The sequence below is a fragment of the Thermobia domestica genome, chromosome 4 (genome assembly GCF_964235325.1).
Source record: "Thermobia domestica chromosome 4, izTheDome1.hap1.1, whole genome shotgun sequence".
Classification (NCBI taxonomy): Eukaryota; Metazoa; Arthropoda; class Insecta; order Zygentoma; family Lepismatidae; genus Thermobia; species Thermobia domestica.
Window position 1 is genome coordinate 20,240,038 of NC_137457.1, and position 27,638 is coordinate 20,267,675.

General features: G+C 31.9%; 1 protein-coding gene across 2 annotated transcripts in view; it reads right to left on the reverse strand.

Moving 5' to 3' along the window:
- LOC145683270 (uncharacterized) overlaps positions 1 to 27,638 on the reverse strand; it is a 168,890-nt gene that overhangs the window by 18,169 nt on the left and 123,083 nt on the right. For both annotated transcript variants that reach the window (XR_014130993.1, XM_081754636.1), the window contains one exon: positions 7,386 to 7,539. Coding sequence is in view for 1 of the 2 variants with exons in the window: in XM_081754636.1 (XP_081610762.1) it covers positions 7,386 to 7,539 (154 nt within the window). In the remaining variant the exon portion in view is untranslated. The remainder of the gene's footprint in view (positions 1 to 7,385; positions 7,540 to 27,638) is intronic.

The window sequence follows — 27,638 nt, forward strand, 5'->3', positions numbered from 1 at the left end:
GAATAGCATTAGTAACTTATTATCACTTTGAACAACATGAAAATAATCCAATTATATATGATATCTAAGTATATGTAGCAATTAATATATATATTAATAATTATTGTACGATGTTAATTTATAAAAGCTACACTATTAAAATATTTCTTTCAAGCTTGAATCAAACTTGGCTCATAAGTTCCTTTGATGATTCTTATTTCAATTTTCAATATATTGTGTAATTGTCGATGATAAATTATTGTTTCAATATGATTAGTACGAAAATGGTCGATCTCGACCAGTGTCTGACGTTTTTGCACAATTTTGCAGTGATCCCTCAAAGCATGTTTTCGATTTTTCAGTGTCACACGATACGCCCTGTCAAGTGTACCCTAAACATGGAAAATTGAACACCCCGATAATTCGTTTTCTTTTATGACCCAATTTTAGAAGTGTATTTCTTCCCATTTATGAGTACTTTTGGAGGTGTATTCATTCCCTTTTAGGAACTCTTTTTTATCTCTATTTTGACATAGCGTAAATCACACAAAGACTAAAAACACTTATTTTGCAACCTCCTATGTATAAATAAGTATGACTTATTTTTCAACCCCTTCGTGACATAGCAGAGCTAATAACAGTGTTTGGCTTATTTCCATCCTATTTAACATAGTACATATTATATAAGACTACGTATCACAGCATAAAGGATACTAATATAATAGAAGTGTACTAGATCTCCTTTATAACCCTTATTTTATCATAGCAGGCTACGAACACGTAGCAGAGATAATAAAAGTTAAGGAACACATTTTTCAACCAGTATGTAACAAAGCATAAATTGCATAAGGCAACGAACACGCAACTAGGTAACGTAGCAGAAAGGCAACTAATATAATAGAGGTGCACTCGTTCCCCTTTATGAGCACTTTTTGAAGCTCTATTTTAACATAGCACAGCTAATAAAAGATTATGAGCACATTCCCAACCTCTATGTAACATAGCAGAGTTAATAAAGGAGTTTGAATTACTTTTCCACCATTATTTTAACACAGCAAGAGTTACATAAGATAATGAGCACAGATACTACGAACGCAGATTTAAGCAGCACTCCTATGCAACCTATCAAAGTTTACTAACATAACAGAAAATAATTGGGGGTGTATTTCTTCTCTTTTATGAATACTTCTTTTAACTCCTATTTTAACATAGGAAACTTATTTTCGCAACCCTCTATGTGTAAAGAGTAGGACCTATTTTTTAACGATTATTTAACATAGCACAGATTACAACCCTTATTTAATACAGCAGACAATAAAAACCAATATCAGAAGTGTGCTCGTTCCCTTTTATCAACAACTATGTAAGATGACAGAAATAACACACTCTTTCATCGAGTACTGCATGTCCCAAAAGTACTGACCATCAAGTCAAAGTCAAATATTTAAACTCGTATAGCTCGAGAACAGAGCAACATATTTATTTGCTCTTTTCACATTTAGTAGTAGGTAATCAACTAGTACATACCAAAAAGTACTGACCATCGTAGTCAAAGGTAAAATATTTCAACCCGAATAACTTTTAAACGGAGCAACGTATTGAGATGCAATTTCAACACTTAATAATAGATCATCTACTACTATATACCCCAAACGTACTGACCATCGAGGTCAAAGGTCAATTATTTAAACTCGAATAGCTCGTAAACGGAGCTACATATTAGGGTACTGTTTCCACATTAAGTAATAGGTCATCAACTACTACTTGTTCCAAAAGTACTGACCATCGTAGTCAAAGATCAAATATTTAAACCCAAATAACTTTTAAACGGAGCAACGTATTGAGATGCTGTTTCCACATTTAATAATACGTCATCGACTAGTATATGTCCCAAAAGTACTGACCATCGAGGTCAAAGTCAAATATTTAAACTCCAATTTCTCGAAAACGGAGCCACATACCGAGGTGCTGTTTCCACATTTAGTAATAGGTCGTCAAGTACTACATGTCCGGAGAGGACTGATAATCGAGGTCAAAGGTCAACTATTTAAACCCGAATAATGTTTAAGCGGAGCAACGAATTGAGATAAAGTTTTCACATTTAATAATGGGTCATCAACTACTAAATGTCCCAAAAGTACTGACCACTAAGGTCAAAGGTCAAACATCTATATTGAAATAACTCGTAAACGGGGAAACATTTTGAGGAGCTCTTTCCACATTTGGTAACAGGTCTCCAAGTATTACATGTCCTAAAAGTACTGGCCATCGAGGTCAAAGGTGAAATATTTAAACTAGAAGATCTCGTTAACGGAGCCGCAAATTGAGGTCCTCTTTCCAGATTTAGTAATAGGTCATCAACTACTACATGTCCCAAAATAAGTGACAATCGAGGTCAAAAGTCGAATGTTTAAGACCGCATAATGTTTAAACGGAGCAACTGATTGAGGATCTGTTTTCAAATATAAAAGAAGGTCATCGACTACTATGACCAAAAAGTATGAAATCCATATATTTAAACTCGAATAACTAGTAAACGGAGCCACATATTGAGGTTGTGTTTCCACATTTTGTAACTTTTCATTGAGTTCTACAAATCCCGAAAGTACTGAACATCGAGGTCCAAGGTGAAATATTTGAACTCGAATAAGTCGTAAATGAAATCCCATATCCAGCTGGTTTCCACATTAAGTAGTAGGTCATCAACTACTACATGTACCAAATGTGTTGACCATCGGGGTCAAAGGTGAAATATTTCAACTCGAGTAACTCCTAAATGAAACCCCATATCAACCTGCTTTTTCTTCATTTAGTAACAGGTCAACAGTACTACACGGCCCAAAAGTACTGGCCATGGAGGTCAAAAGTCAAACATTTACACGTAAATCGCTCATACACAAAGCGGCGGAAAATGTGTGTGACTTATTCAATTTTATTCCAAGCAGGAAAAAGCGAGGAAGGAATTAATTTCAGTAATTTATTTGCTTTTGAATTAAGGAGAAAAAAGCCAGAAAGGCAACTTTAAGTGGTTGAGTGTTTTATACATTTTTGTGGTACTCAAATGAATGAAAAGTAAATCTAAACCATGCTGAAGAAGAAAAGATATGATACTTTAATTAGCAGAGAATTGTATATCATCTGTACTCTTTAAAGAAAGCAAAAGATACATTTGAGTGAATTATTAAATTTTGTACCAGCAAAAAAGACCATTTTAACTAGCTCAGAGTTTATCTATTTATCGTACTAATTTTAGTCAATGGAGAGGCAATTATTTTTTTAGCAATGCTACTTTAAAGTGGCCCTATCTCTGGGTGACACAACAATATGCAAAATGTACAAAATCTAGTACCACAAAAATTGATTACTCAAACTTAATCCTTCGTTTATTTGATCCCCCAGAAAACTTAAAAAGCTAAGGCACTTAAAATTGACGTTCTTTGCTTTTTTCTGATTGCTAAGAATTGAATAAGTCACTTAAACTTATGCCTTCGTTGATTTGAGTAGTACAAAATGATATAAAGTGGTGAGGTAGATAGCATGGACCTTCATTGATTTTCTTCTGAATGGTACAAAAATAAAATAGATTACCCATATTTTTTCCTTCGTTTATTTGAGTGGTACAGAAATATTGAGCTAGTTAAGATGTTCTTTTTTTGGTTGGTAAAAAACTAAAAGGGCTACCCGAATTTATTCCTTCGTTTATTTGATATGTAGAAACTGTTCATCCTTTCTTTTTTCTGCTTGCTACAAAACTGAATAGGTCACACATATTTATTTCTTCGTTTATTTGAGTATTACAAAATGATATATAATTCTTAGTTACTTAAAATGAAACTTTCTCTTTCTGTGGTTGGTACAAATTTATTCCTTTGTTTGTTTAAGTAGTACCAAAAGGTATAGACATTCTGAGCTAGTTAAATTGGCGTTTCTCGCTGGTAGAAAATTAAATAGGTCACTAAAATTTATCCCTTCCTTTGTTTAAATAGTACACTATAGTCTAGAAGTACTGATCTACCTAAGAATGGCATTTCTCCTTAGTACAAAATTCAATAGACCACTCAAATTTATTATTTCTTTTTGTTTGAGTAGCACAAAAATATATAACATGCTGAGCTAGTTAAAATGGTCTTTGTTCGCTTTTTCTGCATAGTACACGTTTATTCCTTTGTCTATTTCTGTAGTACGAAAATTATTAGTCAGTTAAATGTTTTTTTTTGTTTTTTTCTGTTTGGTATAATTTATCCCTGCGTTTGTTTAAACATTACAAAAAGGTATAAAATTCTAATCCAGTTAAAATGGTCTTTGTTCGTTTTTTCTTTCGTTGCTACAAAAAATAGGACACCCCAATATATTTATTCATTTTTTTTATTAGCAGAAGAAGTATAGAATACTAAACTTTTAAAATGGGCCTTCTTTGTTTTTATTCTGGTGGGTACAAAAATAAAATAGAACACTTCAATTTATTTTTGGATTATTTGAATAGCACAAAAGCTATAAAATTCTGAGTTAGTTAAATTGATTCTTCGTCGCCCTTTCTGGTCAGTAGAAATTTATTCCTCTGTTCACTTGATTAGTACAAATTGTTAATTCTTTCCTTTTCCGTGCATGGCACAAAACTAAATATTCTATCTAAATGTATTTCTTCGTTTATTTGAGTACTACAAAATGGTATAAAATTCTGAGTTTATTAAAAGAATCTTTCTTCACTTTTTTCTTCTTGCTACAAAATTGAATAGCTTACGGAAAAGTTATCAACTCGTTTGTTCAAAAGGTGCAAAATAGTATAGGCAGTTAAAATGGTCCTTTTTCGTTTTATCTAGTTAATACAAATGCACTCCTTTGTTTATTTAAATAGCACAAAATGGTATAAAATGCTCAGTTAGATAAACTGGATTTTCTCGATGTTATAAAAGTAGGACACCCAAATATTTTTTGTTTGAGCAGTACAAAAGTTATACTTAAATTCTTAGTCCTTTTTTCGCTTTTTCTGTTTACTACAAATTTATCCGTTTGTTTATTTAAATAGTAGATGATGGTTTAAGATTTCCAGCTAGTTGAAATAGCATTTCTCGTTGGCACAAAATTGAATAGACCACTCAAGTCTCAAATACGTCACTCCAGTTTATCCCCTGGTTTGTTTAAATAGTACAACATGACCTTCAAAGTCTGAGTTAGTTAAAATGGCATTTCGTTTGTACAAAATTGAATAGACCACTAAGGTATATTCCTGCTCTGCTGTGTTCGTAGTGTATGTGTAATATATCACTGGATTATGTCTTCATTGTATAAAGTAATTTCTGCTATGTTAAAGTAGGGTTTGAAAAAGTGCTCATAAAAGGGGACGAGTACATCCCCGTTATTCTGTGTTAGGTTAGTAGTATTTCTGTGTTACATAGGAATGCATTAAGAGTCTATGTGCTCATAGTCTTATGAAAATTTTGCAATGTTAAAATAGGGGTGGAAGTATAAGTTAAACTCTTTTATTAGGTCTGCTATGTGTTTGTAGTGTTATGTAATTTCTATATCCAGTATTGTGAGAACCACACTGGTATCTAAAGAATTTTTTTCTCTATTATTATGCACATTGTAGCTACCATTCTCCTTTATCTTCATATCATTTCCATAACAGAGATAAAATTTTTAATACAAGATCTATAATCGCACAACAGAAAATAATAAACGTTCTTTTTCTCCACACCATCACGAACTGTTTCCCTCATTATAGCTATACTGCACTGTGTCACTTCTGAAAATACAATAGAATGTCTCTGTAAGAGATTTGTTTACAACATTTCTCTTTCAGTTCTCTCAGGTTTCTGTTACCTTGTACACCAACTTGGGGAAGCCTTGTGTATAATGCGTCCATTTTTTTCCAAATTTGGACATTATTATAAAGCAATTTTCTTTGTCTACCACTTAGTTTTCTACCGTAGCTATACTAAAGCTTAGATATAAATTGCATTCATCTGAGGAAGCGAAAGATTGCTGGTTTTAAGTGTTGAACAATAAATGATAAGGGTAGGAACGCGACAAAATCAACGACGTCGGTCTATCAATACATTCATTTTGATTACTTCGTAGTTTATTTCTTTGAACTAGCGTTATATTACATGTCACTACTGCTTCAACATCTATAGCACTGAAAGCTATAACCAAACTAACATAACTTTTCTATAGTCTGATTATCGCATACCTGTTGCTACCTAATACAACATATAAATCAAATTAATTGTTTGCATTAAAAACTAAAACTAGCGTTTATGGAACAATATCCAAAGAAAGTAACTTACAGAGTAAACTTAAGTGACCATTTGTTACACAGGGAAAGGAAAAGACGTATGAAAAATTGGCAGTGCATTAGCACAGGAATCTAATTGCTCCCTCTAATTAGCAGAATTCGAAAAAAATATTATTATTTTTAGTTATAAAAATAAAATATCAAGCGTATTTAAAATTGGACGGTAGCTCCAAATGGGTGAAGTTATGCCATGGCGATACTCTATCTTTGTTAGTGATAATAGTGCAACCTTGAAGAGTGTGAATGTAATTTCTATTCTTTAATGCTACAATTTACAACTGACTAAATTGTGACATGTACCAAGCAACTTCCTGCAACATATTTGAACGTTCTCTAAATTGATTAGTTGCATTGTAGTAAAATATTTGCATTTTAAGAAACTTAGTTGTTCTTAAACTATAATATAAATTTATATTTTCCCTCGTGAGAAATTACAATTAATTGTGTCTTTTAAACACAGCCAAAATCCATTAAATTTAAATGTATTCAAAATTGTATGATCTCCTTAATCTTTACCAAATTATTTTTGAGAGCTTCATACAAAATACAGTAGATTTTAAATGTCATATTCAAATAGAGATTTTAATATCAAATGAATTGTTATAACGTGAAAGGTTATATTGTCAATAAATCTGTATACATGTTGTTATAGTACTTATGCCAAGAAAGTAAATAATTGAGATGATAAAATGAATAGGTAATTAAAAAATTAATTTATATTGAGATTTGATATTTTTGTGAAGATATCCAGTATAATGCTCATGTGCAATTTCACCTATAAGAAGAAATTCCGGATTTGTGGTAGGAAAAACTGAAATATTATTGGGATTAGTTCGGAATTTAACGTCTCTTTGGTCTTTAAGGCTAATTAAACACACGCGAAATTCGAATGCTTTAACACAAGCTAGAAACCACATAAACGCATAACGAATCTCAACCTTCTACAACGTTTTTTGCTAATTACGTACCATAGAAATAGTATTAACTATTGCTGGAAAAGGGAACATTTTAAAATGAAGTAATTTAGTATTTCCTAAATTTTTCCAGTTGACTAAAGATTTTGAATAGCAATGCTGTGAACGATAAAAATAAAATATAAATACATTACCAATTACAAAAATGTCCAGAAACAAAATTCCGACTGCTGTCATAGTCCAACCAGTTATAAATAGAAATAATGCAATTAAAAATAAAGATATGCTTTCCATTACAAATGCAAACATAATCCCTTTATAGATGCGATAAATGCATATCGGGTCTTCCTGTAATAAAAATTAAACATTTTATTCCTAAAAATAAATTTAAAAAAATAATATTCCTATAATAATTTTTATAAATTTATTCCTAAAAAATAAATTAATAAAAACAAATTAAATAGCTTAAACTTATTCCATTTAAATATGTTTCAACTTGTTCCATTTAAATTGTAAATCATAATATTTCAACTATCTATGGACATACTACTTGAGTATGTATTGTATGTTTGTATTTGCGTAAGTTTGTGCGTGGAGAGACATATTGAATCAGAATTCTGTATAATGGATTCTGCATAGCATTATTTGTTTTTTATACTCTACATATTTTCATTACTAATTAACGGATATTTAGATAAATAAAAAAATTAATGAACAGTAACTATTACCATTGATATCTATTTGTTAAGTTTATGAAAAAGCTCTCATCTGCTTACATAACCAAACGTTAAATCTACACATAAGAATTCACGCTGGAATATGATATAGCTTGTTGACGTCATCGACAAATGGGGCGTAAAATCATGAACATGCACCCTTGTGGCCAATCCCAAAAACGTGACTTATGCAGAGTGCAGGGAGCGGGCGTGCGCACATGAACAGAAAATACTCAATGGCGAGGACATGTGACCTTCATGGGAAAAAAGGATAACATTTTGTAGCCATCACTTCGCTGGTTTCGTCGTGTAGATTTTTCTTTGAATACAAGATTTTGGAAAAATGAAGTATCATTGGAAGTATGGTATCAGAAGGATATGTTATTCAGCAAGAGATTGTAGTGGCCAACCAGTTAAGCGGTACTCCGATGTTTCTATTAATTCTGAAGAAAAAAATATATTTCCGATGATAATGAAGTTACATCGTGCCTTTCATGAGAAGATGAAGAAAGAAAAGATGAAGATGCTATATACTTTCCACCTCCGCCGATATTTTTCTGGAAATAAATTTTGAAGAAAACATATATACACTCAGTGATTCCTAAGATTATCGTGTCGAATTGCCATCATTAATAATTTTTTTTCACACGTAACATGCAGGTATAAATATAAAAACTGTATGTCTTGTGAGTAAAGCATAGTATTAAAAATGTGAAGCTGATTATGTGTTAATGTGTAGTGGATGCACACGTGGAATTTTTGACCAAGGAGGAAACTACTGTTTAACTGTGAACCCTATTTCACATGAAATTTGTGCATGCTGAGTCATGACTTCGGAAAATGTACCAGAGGATTTCTTTTGTGTGAACAGTGATTTCCATATGATTGGACACGATACGCGGAATCAGTTCAGTAAAATATATGGAGATATCTAAACTGGTTAATTTTTGTAATTGAAAAAGACATTGGAACATTTCCGGTTAGGTAACCTTTAATGATATTAGATTGAAACTAATGAGCTGTGTAAATACAACATTTAGAATGTGCTGTAAGAGGTTATATATTATCAAATATGAATTATATTTTAAAATATCGTTAAGTTGGTACAAAATAATATCATCTGTTGGCAAAATCCTCCTTTCGTATGAATAAATACTTACTTACTGGTAATTCATTTGGTTTAGTAAAGAAAATGAAAAATGAAAAGTATCGTGTGTGAGTACACATTCAAAACTCGTGTGATAAGAAAACTCTTGTAACGAAGTATAACGCTAATGAACAAAAACATTTAAATGTTTACGAAATAGTGAAAAGAAATAAGTTATTACCTAAAATCTTGAGTGTCATAACTGGAAAACTTGAAGATAATAAAGGGGAATTTGTGTGGTCAGAATCAGAAAAACCTTTACCTTCAGCATTATACCTTCGTAAACATTGCATAATTAAAAAATAAGAAAACATGGAATAACAAAAAAGAAATTAAAGTGACAAATGTAAATGAAATGTGAATAAAATAAAGATTTTGTTAAGATTTTAATATTTATAAAAACGTCGGCTTATTCTATATAAAAATAAATTTCTAAATAAAAAATGTTATTAATCTATTTTACACGTTTTTCTTTTTTATTAACTGCTTGTATTAATAAACATACTACTATTTGGTTTAAGGTTATTGTTTAAGAATGATTTTAACCAATCTTGGAAAATATTCTTTGCGCACATAGATCTGTGATTTATTAATTTTTTACATAAATATACTTTGCAGATTTGCACTTTTTTGCTTTCTGCATTTTCGTTTTTTCGACAGGTTCATTTTCCAAAAAAGTATTCACATATCCAAAGCCTTTGACTATCCAAAGCAAAGGATTAAGAATTGAATTTGCAATCTTGAATTTGCAGCTTCCTTTTCCAAACTTTTTAAATTTTTGATTTGGTCTTTTCTTTTGTATTCTTCTAATTTGTTTATAGGTTTTTCAACTTTGATTTTTGATTTAGGATTTACATTTCCTTTTTTAAGTTCCATTTTTAATTAGGCAGTCTTAAAGTGAAAACATTAACATACATAAAAGAAAGTATTGAGAATACTAATTTCGTTCATTAAACTTATATTATGAATTTTTGTATTTGCGTATTATTTCATCAAATTTCATTTTTTTCCATTTTTCAAACTTACATTTCCTCGATACGTTGCAACCACCTCGTATCTCAAACGGTAAGTACTACTTTACGGAAGAAAGAAAAGTTTCGAAAAGTTAGAGGTTAGTTGGAAGTCAGCGACTTTTCTAACGCAGATGTCCATAAAAAAAAGTGACCTCTCCATAAACAAATGCTGACGTTTAACGAATCTCCAACTTTTACAAACGTTTTATTTCTTTCTGTCAATTATTGTTTTTTTTTTTTTTTTTTTTTTTTGGAGATACGAGGTAGCTCCGAAGTAAGTTCGACTTTCAATTTTTCATTATACATATTAGTTACTGTCACTTACCTTCTTAATTTTACAATTTACGTTTTCGTTTTTAAGCTTCCGTCTTTCATTTCTCACTTTGAATTTTAGTTTTACAAACTTATATTTTTATTTTTTAGCATTGTGAAGAGAGTAATATTCATTATTTATTGACCTTTGTTGATCTCCCACAAAAGCATATTTTGTTTGTATTAGAAACATGATATTCTTTAAGACTTATCATCTGTGTTGTGAGACTATTCTTTTTTCTTCCTAATTACGTAAAACTATTTCTTGTGTGTCGGAAAACGCTAGTTATTCGGATGTCTTAGTCAATGAAATTCATGTATGTCTAAAAATTTAGTCTACGTTTCTCTTCCGTAATTTTGTGCTCTCATAGCTAAATCGTGGAAGTGTTTGTTTATGTTATTAAATGTATTATATCAATACGTACTTTATATAATAAAGCTAAGAAGCTCCTTTCCCAACTATCTGTCCATCTCTAACGTCATGAGTACCTATTGGGACGAAAACATCTCATCTACACGTGCCTGAAGTCAGCAGTATTATCAGCAAATCTTTGTCTTTAAATACTCCCTCCAACCCGGAAACAGGGAGTCACACGGAGCCTCTGAAGACGCTTGGAAACTTTGGAGTCGGTTATCAAAGTAATTTTTGGACACAGTCGTGAAGTTGTCAAAAGATTGTCAACGCAGTCGGTCCGGGCAGTGCACGGCGGTCAATCGGGGACTTCAAGAGTAACGTAAAAATCAAACCGAACAGCCTATAATTCGGTTTTCGACACACGGAACACCGGATGTACATTAGGAGGATAACAGAAAGGCCAGCAGAGAAGATGAAGCTACATGTACTGTGACATCAGATTTCTTCCTTTTTCTTCCTCACCTCTCACCTACCCTTAGTCTCTCTCCAAAAAAGCTAAAATTCTCATTTTTATTTCTCTTAAAATCAGACGGGTGTCGTCCAGTCCCAGGACCCGTTCTACCTTTGAGAAACATCCCAAAAATCTCACTTTAACGACACAGCTTTTTTTGAAAATGCTTTTCAAATTAAGCACCCGTAAAAGCATATAATATAATTTTTAATTCGAGATTTTATTTTTCACTTTTACATTTTACAATTAAACACTTTAAGATTGGTAAAAAATAATTAGGAAAAAACAATTTATTTTATAATTTGCATTTCTATTTTTCTTCTGCACTTTCTTTTTCACTTTTGCAAACGATAATTTTATTTTTACTTTTACATTTTACGATTAACGAATTTAATGCAGATAAGATAAAGTATTAAGAACTGTGTTTTATTTACTTAATGTAATTTTATTTTATCACAATGATGTTTCACAGTTAAACATTTTAACATAGTGAAATTTAGGCATAATGAATTAAATTTTATTATGTGATTTCTAACATTTTGCGACAATATATACAATTTCTATTTCAAATTACACAAACACACAATTACTAGGGAATGTTTGCAAACAAACTGACGAGCGTTTTAGTTTGTGGCTTTTAACAGAGAACTTACACAACAACAATTTACTAACAAAGATTGGAGATTTAGACTACGCAGAAGGATAGGATAGATTAGATTGTTTAAGAGAGATTAAATAACCATTTTGCGACAATAAAATGAATGCTAAAATTCCAGATTTTTAACATTGTGAGGGTATGTTAGGTGGCCAATTTCTATTAAGAAAGAGGCGTGTGGTTCCTTTAATTAATTTTTCCGTTCTGAATTTTCGAATTGTGTTGGAACAAAGCGTGGTTAAGGCCAAATGAACTTTCTTTTAGATTCTAACACAAGATGAGCAAAGGGAGTGTACCAAATAATACAGAAATACAAGAAACATATAGACAGAAATATAAAAGACCAGTAGTTGTCCCTTACAAAATTGAGATCGCCGATCTCTCGTTGTCTACACTTTTGGAGCATTTACCAGGCATTTTAACAGATTTAGAGAAGGAACATTACTTTTTGTTGGATTTTGATGTTACACAAGAATTTGCAGGTGTTTTTAATAAACAAGAAGTAATACAATACTTATTAGAAAATTTTAATTTTTGTATGGAAGGTAACGTGAGAGAATATTTAAGAGACTTACAAGAAGAAGGCAGAAACAAATATTTAATCAACTTAAAGATAATATGTGAGAACGATAACAGAGTTGGTAAGGAGTGTCTTCGCTGCAATTCTAAAAAGTCCTCCGTAAAGATCTACAACAAATTTATTTGCCAACTTAAGTTCCTGGAGTTGTTTAGCAGCTTTGTAATCACGTAATAGACTACTTGTTATGTCCCGATAAAAGACAGGAGAAACATTTTCTTCTACATATGACAAAGAGTATGACATAACGAGATTAGAAGCTACAATTTTTAATCATTAAGACTAACGGTATTCTTGTTATGAAACCTTTGATCCTGTAGCAGATTGATTAAAGGTAATAAGATGAAGTAAAACATATTTCCAAGGTGTGCCCTACTATAAAGTAGCAATCCGAGATATGTAGACCAGACTATGCAATTCTTTGCTAACTATTTGGTGCGTTGTTAATATAGAAGAAAGACATTATCCTTTTTTATGTTTTGGGAGAATATACATACAAACAAGCTAACAGGGATACGTGTAAAATTACCAGAAGAAACAGGATTATTGATTTATTACACTCCTTCTCATTTTCTTTAATTTGTTGCCCGTTAACTATATAGAGTAAATTCCAGATCAAGAAAATACAGCAGAAGTTTCTGTAGTACAAAAATGTTACTTAAAGCAAGAGGTGACAAACTTTTCCAAGGATGACACGCTTTTGTCTATTATTCCTGCAAGGGATAATATCGAACAAATTGGCTTAGTAGCAATAGACATAAGCCGAAAAAGAATTAATATAAATAGCGATCTTAATCCGCATTCTCTTCGTAAAATTGTACCGGAGAATAATGTTTATTTAAAGTTAAGAAATGCTTTGGAATATGCCGCCAAGTTACAACAGTTAAGAGAAGAATACTCTAGTACATTGAACAAGAATGCATTACGAGAAGAGGGAAAACAATAATTTATATCTATGTTTAGTTTACGTTGGCAATATTTGAATTTAGAAGCTATATATAATGTGCATGCATTTTTAGTCAATAATCGAAGCAAATTTACATTCGTTGGTGTTCTTGTGGAGCAGGGTGGTTTTAAGTCTGTACAATACATTAAGGGATTGTTTAACATGCATCTGGTGAATGTTTACAAGTACAATAGCAACGTTTTATTATCCAATGGTTTTTCTTATTACCATGCAACGGGATGGAAACTGTGTACTTACAAGAAAGAATCATTTTGCATTTCTTAAGACTAACGGAATAGAAAGCTATAATAATAATACGTTCTCAAAAGTTGTTAGTTTACGAGTTGATTAGAATGTTTTAAACAATAAGGAAAAATACATTGATTACAGGCAAGAGATTTCGGCTCAGTCTGATGCAGTGAAAATGGAGAATATTCTAGGATCTATAAAATTTTAGGGTGAAATTAGATTAGCCCTGCATTAGAAAAGTTTTACTTTGGAACAGAACTGCTTGTAACTGATTTGAGAACTGTACAATATAGAAAGAAGGAAACATACATTCCAAAAGTCGAGGACATTCAAGATTTGTCTGTTTCTAATCATTGGTTGCAGAGAGAGATTAAGTACAGACGTGTGGACTTGTCAATTAAGTTTAGAATTAAGTTGATTAGCATTAAGTCGACGTCAGGTAAGAATAAAGAGAGATTAATGTTTTGTATGTAATCTTAGCTTGTAGATTGTTAGGTTGTGAGTTAGTCTTGCTGTATATTTTGTTTATCGTTAGCGCTTTTATGGACAATGCTTATAAAAGCCGCTGTGTCGAAAATTCTAAATATAAGTCTCTAAGTGTGTATATGTGTATTCAGAACTCTAACCTTCTATTTCTGAATCTCTAAGTGTGTATGTCTGTATCCAGAACTCTAAACGTCTATTCTAAATCGCTAAGTTTGTATCTATCGAGAACTCTAATCTTGTAATTCTAAACTTTTAACAGTGTGTATGCATTTGCTCATAGATCTGTGGTGTAACCCTGTGTGTAAACGACTGTATTTGTATCCAAGCTCTTTGCACTTAAGCCTTGGTGTCTAATCATACATTTCTCGACTCGAATCTCTAAATCTTTGTGCGTGCGTGTGCCGATATAGAACTCAAAGTTAAATAAGTGTTTCTTAAAGCATATATGGATTTTCTTTTCTCTGTATAATAAATGGGGGCTCTAGCCAGAAAATTATTTTTTTTTACAAACGTCTTCCAAACAGTTTTTGTCTCTTAGAGATCTTCCAACTTATGAGCAGTATTGAATTAAGCATGTAGATCTACAGCTCACTCTAATCTGTACAAAGATAGTTGTGCATGTTTCTAAGTATTTGGTGTCTCTTCCTGATCGATATATAACGCTTTTTGACAAAAGATTAGTGGATAAGATAAATAAGAGCAAGGAATGTTTGTATGAGAAGGGAAGCAAGCATTAGGACCAAATAAGAGCTTCCGTAAGTTTACATTTACTACAGTCCACGATTACAAATCTCACAGGTCTGCTAAAAGTTGCTCGACGGTAGATGGAGTCAATATCACGTGTGACGAAAAAGAAGAAGAGAGTTCAGTTAAACCCCCAAGAAAAAGAAACAACAACAACATCTCTGCGAAAGTAATAATTAGATGTTCTTTATGGGTTTTGTCTACAAAGGAAAAGCATGACAATCTGTTATAAAAATCCGGAAAAAGAAAGTAGTATTAGAAGTTTTTTTCTGTTATGTGTATCTACTTCGTTCCAAACTGATATTCCACACAAACAAGAACTTGAATTCTATTCTAGTACAAAAAACATGAATTTATGGAAAAGCAACAAATTAACAAACTAAACAATGTGTTATCATCATTGTTAACTAGCTAAAACCAAGCAAACTCGAGTATTATGATGAGGAAATTAGAGGATAAGCCGAAGTATGTAAATGGGGAAATCTTATCCTATAACACGTAAGCAGATTCGAGTTCTGTCGTTGCCCCACTGTAAAGATGCAGCACAGTTCCGGCTATGTATAATAATTGTGTTACGTGTTTTCCAAGAGAAGGTGTGGTCTGTGCAATTTCTTAGTAATATCTGTCAACACAAGGTTCCAAGTAGATGCATAGTATGTGCAATTTCTTAGTAATATCTTTTAACGTAAGAATCCACGAAAAGGTGTGGTCTGTACAATTTCATAGTAATATCTATTAACACAAGAGCTACGAAATGTTGTACACTCTATTGTGTATTTAAGTGGTGTAGTTAGCAAGGAGAAACCCATTCCCAAGCACGAAGACAGAGCAGAAGAAACGAAGGGAAGAGCCCCATCCAAAGTGTGTTGCCTCTCGACCTTAGACACTAAAGGTTAGACGGTATCTGTACAATTAGTTACTTAGAAGAAAGAAAACAAAAGATGACAACTATCTAATTCACAACAAGTCGCACTTATACCGGTAAATTGGCGCCAAGAAGATCGGCATGTTGTGGATAGGAAACTGTGTGTTTTTCTATATTAAGTGTGTGTGCTAATAGAATATTACGACTTCGAGAATCCAAAACTTTGCAACAAAACTACAATAGACTACAATCTGGACAATAATTTAAAAGCTATTGTCAAACGGTTATTCGAAAAAGTGTTCCAAACTAAGAATCCAGAAGAAGTGGACAGAACATTTTTGGCTATGATTAAAGAACAGAACCTTATACGAAGACGTGCTCCAATATTACTAACAACCAGACCTAAACCATGGATTACAATAGGTATCCGAATTTCTATACCAAAAAGAAACAAATTAATGCACACTGGAAAAAACAGAATTGGTAAAGAAATATGCATCCAAAATTAGACATTATATTAACACCTTCAGAGAACAGTAGTACAAAGAAGAAATTCTCCGTTCGAACCAAAACAACATGTGGAAGCTTGTGAATGAATTTTTAAAATGCGATCAATCCATTCTACCTTCTAACGAAAAAGCTTTAAGAAGAACACCAACAAGAAACAACTCCAAACCATTTGCAGGAGATGCAGAAGACCGAAACATTTTCTTCGGTAACATTGGTGTGGAACTACAGCGGAAAGTACCAAAAGGAAGGATAACGAAATATTACCTCCAAGACACTTAGCATAGCAACCAATTAGTGCAAAAGAACTGTAACAAGAAATAAGCAACATGGAGTTGGGAAAAGCTATAGCAAAAGATGGAAATTCTGTGTTCTTTTTTAAAAATTACAAGTTTCTATTTTCCAATGTTCTCTGTTATACTTTTAACTTGTGCTTAGAAGAAGATATGTACCCTAAAAGTCTTAAAAGAACAACAGTCTTTCCAATCTACAAGAACACAGGCAGTGCATCACATCCAGGTAGCTTTCGTCCAATGAGCATCTTATCTAATGTAGCGAACTTGGTCGAAAAGTTCATCCATAATAGACTTTACACTAACCTAAACGATAACGATTTCTTCTACAAGTTTCAATTTGGTTTTAGGGATAACCAGTGTAAAGAAGATGCTGTGTTAAAATTAGAAAAGGAATTGCATACTAACAATAAACTAAAACTAGTAGTGATTTTGGATATAAAGAAAGCATTCGATACCGTCTTCCACAAAATTCTGTTAAGTAAGTTAAAGAAATTAGGTTTAAGAGGTAACGTACGTAAGTTATTCAGATCACTTTTAGCCAAGAAACCCTATAAAACAAAATTAGGTAACACTACTTCTTCGGTTTCTATACTAAAACGGTTCCTCAAGGTTCTTCTTTAAGTCGTTTGTTGTTTTGCAGTTACGTAAACTCCCTAAGAAATCCAAAATTAAATGGTAAGCTTCTTCTTGAGGCTTTCGACATTGCTCTAATTATGAATGGTGATAACGAAAGGGACTTATTCACAAAAACAAACATAGACCTAAATATAATTAAAAATTGGCTGATTTTCAACAAGCTTTGTATTAACGTTAAGAAAAGCGAATACGTGTATTATAATATCAAAACTGCCCCAACTGGTAAACTGTATATCTACGAATATAACTGTAATAATGGTAATTGCAAATGTGAGTCTGTGAGTCCTTAAAGCAAGTAGACAAGCTTAAATATCTAGGTGTACTGTGGATAAGAATCTTAGCTGGAATACACATATCGAACCCCTAAAGAAACAAATTAAGAAACATAGGAAAGTATTTAATGTTGTAAGAAGAAACTCCCACTGTTCCGCTGTGTTCCATGCTTTCGTAAACTCTTATGTACACTACTGCCTTCCGACTTACTATTATGGAAGTAACGCGTCTGTTTTTTTTTTCATTACATTGGTACTTATTTAGAAAACACAACATTAAATACGTAATGCCGAAAGGAACGAAATAGGAATAGCATCTTGTTGGAAAAATAGTTACTTGCTCTTAGAACCAAGAAAACACCCATAACTACAGATAGGCAAATGGAATTATATAAAGAACTTGGGCAACCAGGAGTTAAATAATCGTTTGGCACCCGGTACTTAGAACGAATAGCTAATGAAGAAGAAGCAAAAGAAAATTACCTAAAAGTTAACAAACAATTACAGAGCAAAATTGTATTTCCATGGTTAAAGACTTAAAACGGCAAACATAATGAAAATTAAAACTAATTGTTTTCCTCCAGTTTTAAACAGCATTTTTAAAGAAAATGAACTTGCATGTGTGTTAATGTCCTTATTCTTCTTCTTTGATATTCTTAGATCATTCATTCAACTCTCGCTTCCACTTCCCTCTTTTTTTCTTTGTCGTAACGGATCTAGCATATAAAGAACTTGTCCAAGGCCAACAACAAGAAAGATCGCTACCAAGGTCAAACAAGTTATATAAGGAAAGATTCCGTTCTCTGGCGAACAAGTTGGATGTACAAGCAAAACTAAGCGAGGAAATAGATATTTTTTCTTTCTAGTTGAATTTTATACACGACTGCCGTTTATTATAAATATCTACAGGGTGCTCCAAAAAATTGTGCGACTAATGTTAAACAACTCAGAACAACCAAAGTTAGTGTTATCTAACTGCAGCTTATTACAGCGCGAGAAACAACTTTAGCTAAGTAGCACAAGATTGCCAAAATTAAACATCTAAACGAGGAAACGTATGGGAACATGGATAAACTTGCGTTTTAGCGTTGGGTTTGTACGTTTCTACGTTCTACGTTTGTTTACGGTCTACGTTTGTACGTTCCTACGTACAACGTTTGTTTATGTTCTACTTTTGTAAGTTCTTACCTTCTTCGTTTCTGCGTTCTTACGTTCTACGATTGTTTATGTTCTATGTTTTAATCTATCCTAGGTTGTTGTTGGGTCTTTATTTACTTTTACCTACATGTTGACGTGTGCTTTTGTTCTATAATTTATATTAATCGGGTCGAGGGGCCGGGGCTCTAATCTTTGTTTTTTCTGCTCTGCCTTCGTGCTTGAGAATTGGTTTCTCTTACTAACCAAACAATTCAAATACACAATAGATTGTACAACATTTCGTAGTCCTTGCTTTAACAGATATTACTAAGAAATTGCACAGACTACGCCTCTTCTTGGAGCCTTGAGTTAACATATATTACTAAGAAATTGCACAGACCACACCTTTTCTTGTAAAACACGTAACACAAGGATTATACATAGCTGGAACGGTGCTGCATCATCACAGTGGGGAAACGACAGAACTCGAGTCTGCTTACGTGATATAGGTTGAGATTGCACAATTCTACGTGTTTCGACTTATCCTCTAATTGCACCATCATAACACTCGAAATAGCTTGGCTTTAGCTAGTTAACAACAACAATAATACGTTGCTTAGTTTGTTAATTTGTTACTTTTCCATAAATTCAAGTCTTTTGTACTAGAATAGAATCCAACTTCTTGTTTGTGTGGAATATCAGTTTGCAACGAAGTAGATATGCATAACAGAAAAAGAAACTTCTAATACTACTTCCTTTTTGCGGATTTTTTAAAAGATTGCCATGCTTTTCCTTTATAGACCAAACCCATAAATAACATCTAATTATTACTTTCGCAGAGTTGTTGTTGTTGTTTCTTTTTCTTGGGGGTTTAACTGGACTTTCTTCTTCTTTTTCGTCACACGTGATATTGTCTCCATCTACCGTCGAGCAACTTTTAGCAGACCTGTGAGATTTATAATCGTGGACTGTAGTAAAAGTAAACTTACGGAAACTCTTATTTGGTCCTAATGCTTGCTTCCCTTCGTACACAAGATACAAACATTCCTTGGTCTTATTTATCTTATCCACTAATCTCTTGTCAAAAAGCGTTATATATCGATCAGGAAGAGACACCATATATTTAGAAGCATGCAAAACTCTCTTTGTACCCATTCGACTGACCTGTAAATGTACATGCTTAATTAAATACTGCTTATTATTTGGAACATCGCTAAGAGACAAAAACTGTTTGGAAGACGTGTGTAGAAAATCTAATTTTCTTGCTAGAGCCTCCATTTATTAGACAGACAATAGAAAATCCATATACGCTTTAAGCAAAACTTCTTTAACTTTGAGTTCTATATCGGCACACGCACACACAAAGGGTTAGAGATTCGAATCCAGACGCATAAGGTTAAACATACAAGCTTAAGTGCAAAGAGTTTCCATACAAATACAGTCGTTACACCACAGTGTTACACCACAGACCTAAAAGCACTCACATACACACTCTTAGAAATTTAGAATTACAGCATTAGAGATTTCGATAGATACACACTTAGAGATTCAGAAATAGATGTTTAAGTTCTGGATATACACATACACAATAAGAAACTTATATTTAAAATTTTCGACACAGCGGCTTTCATAAGCATTGTCCATAAAAGCACTAACTATAAACAAAATATATAACAAGTATAAGTAACAAACTAACAATCTACAAGTTAAGATTACATACAAAACACTAATCTCTCTTCATTCTTAACTGACGTCGACTTAATGCTAATCAAGTTAATTTAAAACTTAATTGCTAAGTCCACACGTCTGTCCTTAATCTCTCTCTGCAACCAATGATTAGAAACAGACAAATCCTGACTGTTATCGAATTTTAGAATGTATATTTCCTTATTTCTATAGTGTACAGTTCACAAATCAGTTACAAGCAGTTCTGTTCCAAAGTCCAACTTTTCTAATGTCTTACACCCAAAAAATTTTACAGATCCTAGAATATTCTCCATTTTCATTGCATCACCCTGCTCCGAAATTTCTTGCGTGTAATCAATATATTTTTCCTTATTCTTTAAAACATTTTTATCAACTCGTAAACTAACAACTTTTGAAAACCTATTATTATTTTAGCGTTCTATTCCGTTCGTCTTATGTACTGCAAAAGGATTCTCACTTGTTAAGTACACAATTTCCATCCCGTTATATGGCAACAAACAAAAACCATTGGATATTAAAACGTTCCTGTTGTACTTGTAAAGATTCACCAGATGTATGTTAAACAACCCCTTAATGTATCGAACAGACTTAAAACCACCCAGCGCTAGAACTACACCAACGAATGTAAATTTGCTTCGATTATTGACTAAAAATGCATGCACATTATATATAGCTTCTAAATTCAAATATTGCCAACGTAAACTAAACAGAGATATAAATTTTCGTTCTCCGTTTTCTCGTAATGCATTCTTCTTCAATATACGAGAGTATTCTTCTCTTAACTGTTGTAACTTGGCGGCATAATCCAGGGTATTTCTTCTATCTTGTAATTCCAATAACTCTTTCTGATCGGGACTAAAATAAACATTATTCTTCGGTACAATTTAACGAAGAGAATATGGGTTAAGATTGCTACTTATATTAATTCTTTTTCGGCTTACTTCTAGAAATAGATTTTCTGTTGCTATTAAACCACCTTCTTTGATGTTAACACTTGCTGGAATAATAGAGAAAAGCGTTGTAATATTGCAAAAGCATGTCTTTCCTTGCCTTAAGGAACATTTTTGTACTGTAGAAACTTCTGCTGTATTTCCTGGATCTGGAATTACCTCTATAGAGTTAACAGGCAGCAAATTAAAAGACAATGCGGACATGGCGTCAGAAATCAGTTTGTCCTGCTTTTGTTTGTCTTCTGGTAATTTTACACGTATCTCCGTTAGCTTGTTTGTATGTATATTCCTGCAAAACGCAAAATGTAAAAGTCTTTGTTCTATATTAACAACACAACTATTTAGCAAAGAATTGCATAGTCTGGTCCACATGTCTCGAATTGGTAGTTTAGAGAAGGGTCCGTCTTGGAAATATGTTTTACTTCATCTTATTACCTTTAATCAATCTGCTACAGGACCAAATGTTTTATTACAAAAATACTGTTCGTCGTAATAATTAAAATTGCAGCTTCTAATCTCGTTATGAAATACTCTTTGCCAAATGTAGAAGAAAATGTTTCTCTAGTCTTTTATCAGGACATAACAAGTAGTCTATTACGTGATTACCGAGCAGCTTAACAACTCCAGGACTTGTAATTTGGCAAATAAATTTGTTGTAAATCTTTACGGAGGACTTTTTAGAAATGCAGCGAAGACATTCCTTCCCAACCGTGTTATCGTTCTCACATATACCTTTAAGCTGGATAAAATTTGTTTCTGCCTCCTTCTTCTAAATCTCTTAAATATTATCTAAAGTTATCTTCCATACGAAAATTAAAATTGTCTAATAGGTATTGGATTATTTCTTGTTTATTGAAACACCTGCAAATCTTATGTTATATCCAAATCCAACAAAAATAATATTCCTTCTCCAAGTCTGTTAAAATGTCTGGTAAAAGCTGTCTCGTTGTCTGCAAAAGTATACAGAACGAGAGACCGGCGAGCTCAATATTGTAAGGGTGGTCTTTTATATTTTCTGTCTACATGTTTCTTGTACTTCTGTATTATTTGGTACACTTCATTTGCTCGTCTTGTGTTGGAATGTAAAAGAAAAAGTAATTTGGCCTTAACACCATGTATTGCTACAGCCCAATTCGGAAATATAGGACGGAGAAAGTAATTAAAGGAACCACACGCCTTTTTTAAAAATATAAATTGGACACTAAACCTACCCTCAGAATATTAGAAAACTGTAACCTTAACAACTATAATATTGTCTGAAAATGATTCTGTAATCTCTTTTAAACAATGTAATCTATCTTGTCCTTCTGTGTAGTCTAAATCTCCAATGCTTGTTAGTAAATTGTTGTTGTGTAAGTTCTCTGTTAAAGCCACAAACAAAAACGCTCTTCAGTTTGTTTACAACTGTGTTATTGTGTAATTTGTAGTAGAAATTGTATTCTTTTCTCCCATTTACTATATAAAAGAGTAAAACAGAAAAAATAATCAGAAGAAAGAAAAGTTAAAAAATACAACAAACAATTTAGAAGAAAATGTTGAAACTGTAGTTTAATTATTGGAAGAATGTTGCAACTGCATTAACCACTGAAGAATGTTGTAGTTGTATCTATTGCTTTTATATTGGAAAATTTGTTGTAACTAACCTGTGCTTTAGATATTGGGAAAACGTTGTAAGTGTAGTAATCTCCTCTTTGGTACATGGCTTCGAATAACGTTGTAACTGTAAGCGGTGCTTTAGATATGGGGAAAAGTTTGTGAATCTAGTAATTAGTTCCTTGGACTATTAGTTGTTGGAAAAATATTGTAACTGTAACCTGTGCTTTAGATATGGAAATATCTTAGAACTGTAACCAGTGCTTTAGATATGGAAAAGATATTGCTTTAGATATTGAAAAGATGTTGTAACTGTAAGTCTCGTGTTTTAGATATGGAAAGATGTGGGGGAAAATGTTGTGAATCTAGTAATTACTTCCTTGGACTATTGGTTGTTCAAAAATATTGTAACTGTGACCTGTGCTTTAGATATGGAAAGATGTTGTAACTGTAACCAGTGCTTTAGAAATGGAAAAGATATTGTCAATGTAATTTGTGCTTTAGATATTGAAAATATGTAACTGTAAGTCTTGTTCTTTAGATATGGAAAGATGTTGTAACTGTAACTGGTGCTTTAGATATGAAAAAGATGCTGTAACTGTAACTCTTGTGCACTAGATATGGAAATATGTTGTAACAGTAACTTGTGCTTTAGATATCAAAAATATGTTGTAACTGCAACTTTTGTGCTTTAGATATGGGGAAAAGGTTGTAAGTGTTCTGGATATTGGAAAAAGATTGTGAGGGTCCTGAATATTAGAACATGCAGTATTTATCTCTTTTGTCCATGGGGTGTTCGAAAAAATGCAACTGTAACCTTTGCTTTATATGTGAAAAATGTTATAACAGTAAAATATTTTTTTTTTTTTTTGGATTTTGAAAAAAAAGGTTGGAACTGATCCAGATATCGGAAAGTGTAATAACTACTTTTTGGTCTAAATAATATAGCAGATAAAAATAATTAGAATGTTAATTGAAAATGTTTTATCTATCTTTCGAAAAGTGCTATAAAAATAATTATTGGTAAAAAGTATTGATTAAAAAAGTTGAGAAAATGTTGTTAAAGAGGCTTGCAGAAGATATTAAGACTGGACAAAGTGTTACGAAAAGCAATAGAAACGATAGAAGAGGTTAAATTATAAATGTTTGTAAAGAACTTGGTGTAATGTGTTGTAGAATTGTTATGTAAAAAGGTAGTTGAAACTATGGTAGTTCAAGTAACGTAACCTAAAGAGCCAGAAAAGAATGAGTGTGCCACTGTTAATTTTGACGTCTCTAAAAGTATAGAAATTCATTGGATTTGTTATTGGAAAGAAGGAAATAGAAAGTATGTATTTGATTCATTTGGAGATAATACACCAAAAACACTTGTAAATTATTGGTCATAATATAGAGTACAGTAGCAATTTTATACAACATTTTAACGAGTTAGTCTGTGCGAATTTATGTTTTGTAGTATTAAAATGTTTACAGATGGATAGTTTTTTTCAGAAATCATTACTCAGGTGAATAATAATAAGAATGTTGGGAGAAGTTATATTTAAGTTTGTTTTATGGGTTTAATTTATAACGCGATATTTTCTCTTTATATTAAATATGGATAAAATGGAGTCATATGAGTTACAATCCTTTGAACTTAATCAAAAGAAAATCGAAAATTTAATTAAACCAGAAGATCTATTGAGTTTGATTAGATTTTGCAGATGGGTTCTTTAACCTTATTATTTCTATATGTATGTAACTTTTGAAATTAGAGGTAGATATGCTAATGGCGAATATACTAGTGGACAAAATATTAGACTTATTAATAACTTCTTCCCACATCTGTTTTCTCAAATACAAGTTAGTAAGCATGGACAGATATTGGGTATTATAAATTACCCTGGTTTAACTTTGACAGCTGTAAATACATGTACGATTTCAAAACAAGAAGCAAATCCATATTTTGAATGTGGATGGGAAGGAATTACATGGCGAAGAACAGATGAAGAAGTAGTATTTTGCTAAGACATTTACCAGGATTTTGTTCTGATTATAAATATATTATGTGAAAAGGAGGTTTGAAATATACATTTAAAAGAAGTGGTTCTGACGATAAATCGTTTGTTATTTGTGAGACCAAATGGAGGAATGGAACATCAGAGAATGATCAATCACATCCAAGTAGAGTTAAGATTACAAATATGGAGTTGAAAATGTCTATTGTTAATTATAAACCTAACTATGCTACCTTGCTAAGATCGAACTATTTAAAAGAGGGTAAGATTCCAATTTCCTTCAACACATATCAATGTTTACAGAAATCGGTTACTGGTAAATATTTGGGATCCGATCCAACCACACGATTTAATTCAAGTGAATTTGACATGCCTAATTCGTGATTGCATTTTTTTCCAAAGTGATAGGAATGATACTTAAGTGATTCAAGCTATTTTGATCATTGTGAGGTGCAGAACATCCATTTTCGTAATTCTAAAATGAGTCTTTTCCTTTAAAATGTTTCAACTTAGGTTTCCATAAAAATAAAAACTAAAAAAAATCTCAAGGCTTACGAAATGTATACGATATATAAGACATACAATTGGAAACACAGAGATGTTTTATATCCTTTTTTTTAAAAAAAAAGATCAATATTTGTAATTAACACAAGCAAGCATAAATTAGTAACTGTAAGTGATAGAACTATTTTGAAGTTGACTGTTAATTTTGAAACCTATTTGCCAGGTAAAACGGTTTGTTTTGTTGTAATGGTTGGTAAGAAGAATTTAAAATTCATGTACAAAGAGAAAAAAATGATTGAGAAGATACAAATCAATTATATGTTTATTAGAGTTTTTACTTTGTAAGTGTTTTAATGATAATATCATAAAATCTTATTTAATAAAAATAATATTCCAGATACCATACCACGAGAGAATCCAATTGCATTAATTGAGAATGCTATATTAAACCTTGAACAATTATTAACAAAAACAAAATGAATTTCAAAAGAATAAAATATGCATATATCACTCTTATTACATAATCAATTCTACTATCAGCTTCTGTAAGGTATATGAATATTTTTATTCCTCTTACAATATATTCGATTATTACCACAGCATTTGCATCAGCTTCTGCACTAATCACTGGTCTATCAACACGATTTAATATAGCTTCGAAGAAAGATTATTATAAAAAAAATGTTGAATCAAATTGAATTGTTTAAAAATGAGCTTAATGTTATTAAAGTCATGAATGGAGAATTAACAGGCGAACATACAAAAGATATTGTTGATAGAATTATCCATATATTGAATAAGATCATCACAAAAATGAATGTTTTTTAAAAGTTTTCGTATAATAAATAGAAAATGACATCACAAATAAACAACGAAAAGAATATTATCGTTTTAAGACTTGTTAAATTACAAGATCTTGAGGGAGGAAATTCATATGAAATAACCTTATGGAAATTGATACCAACAAAATATATTGATGAAAGCGAATTAGTACACTTATGTGAAAAATACGAAACCATATTACCCCAGAGACATCATGAAGATACTGATCAAGTTTTAAAAGAGACGAAAACTAAGAAACTGTTTATGAAATATGATGGAATGAAAGATCTTTCTAATGGTTATATAATGCACAAACTGTTTTTTTTTAAAAATGAATCTAAAATGTAAAAAATGAAATTAAAAATATTTTAAAATAATATATTGAGTAGTTAGTATGGAACCTCAAAACAAATTCATTCTTACCAATAATATCATTGTAATTGTGAAAAATGTGCAAAATGAAACGCAAGTACTATTGAAATCAATGATTGTTTATTCAGCTTGTATTATGATCAAAGGACTGCGTTTCAGAAATCACGCCGCATCAATGCTGTTCTGAAGGCGAAAGGTGGCCCGACACCATATTAATCTGGTAAGTCGCAATTTCGTTTAGGTGTTTCCATTTTTTCTGATCACCATCTGTATATCTCCTTTCCGATTTTCCACATTTAACAGCAAAATATGTGAAAAGTACTAATTAATATTTATATCTAGCCCAAAATCTATAATTAATACTAGAGAAATCAAATTTGTACTATGTGGTTCACTTGTGTACGTCAAAGGGTTATCAAGAAATACAATCAATATAAGGAACGAGTAGACTTAAATGACGAAATGCCAAAGTATCTTTGGACATAGATTGTACCTAAAAAGTTCACTCTTAAAGTGATTTTTCAATTCTAGACTTGTGAATATGTTATTCATGGTTCGAGTACCGTTACGACTCTCAACTACTAAACGTCAAGAAATATTCAGCTTTGTCTACTGAAATGTTGTCTCTATTTCAGAATGCCTCCTCGGTTGACCTACTGAAAAACGACCATTTCATCTCATTAAAGGATTATTAAATTCCCAAGGGCCACCAAAAACAGCTAAAAATAGAGATCCTGAAGCACTACTATCACGAAACAAGAAAATTGTCGGGTGTAATCACTGGTCTATGGTGGCCAAACATGAGGCGCCAAGTAGCTACGGACCTCAGGGATATATGTCACGATCTCCAACAATGTGTATGAAAATTTCATTTGTATTTGTGTCTTAACAAGAACGAAAACTGTTTCATTAAGTTTCACACGAACGGGTAATGAGAGCATACAACATTTGTTAATGAATTGTACTTTTTTATTGTCTTCTAATTATTAATCTCGTTATGAGAAAAGAAACATTTACACACTTCAGTACTATTAAAAAGCATTATATTGTAGCCCAGAGCACGTATTCTCAATGTTTT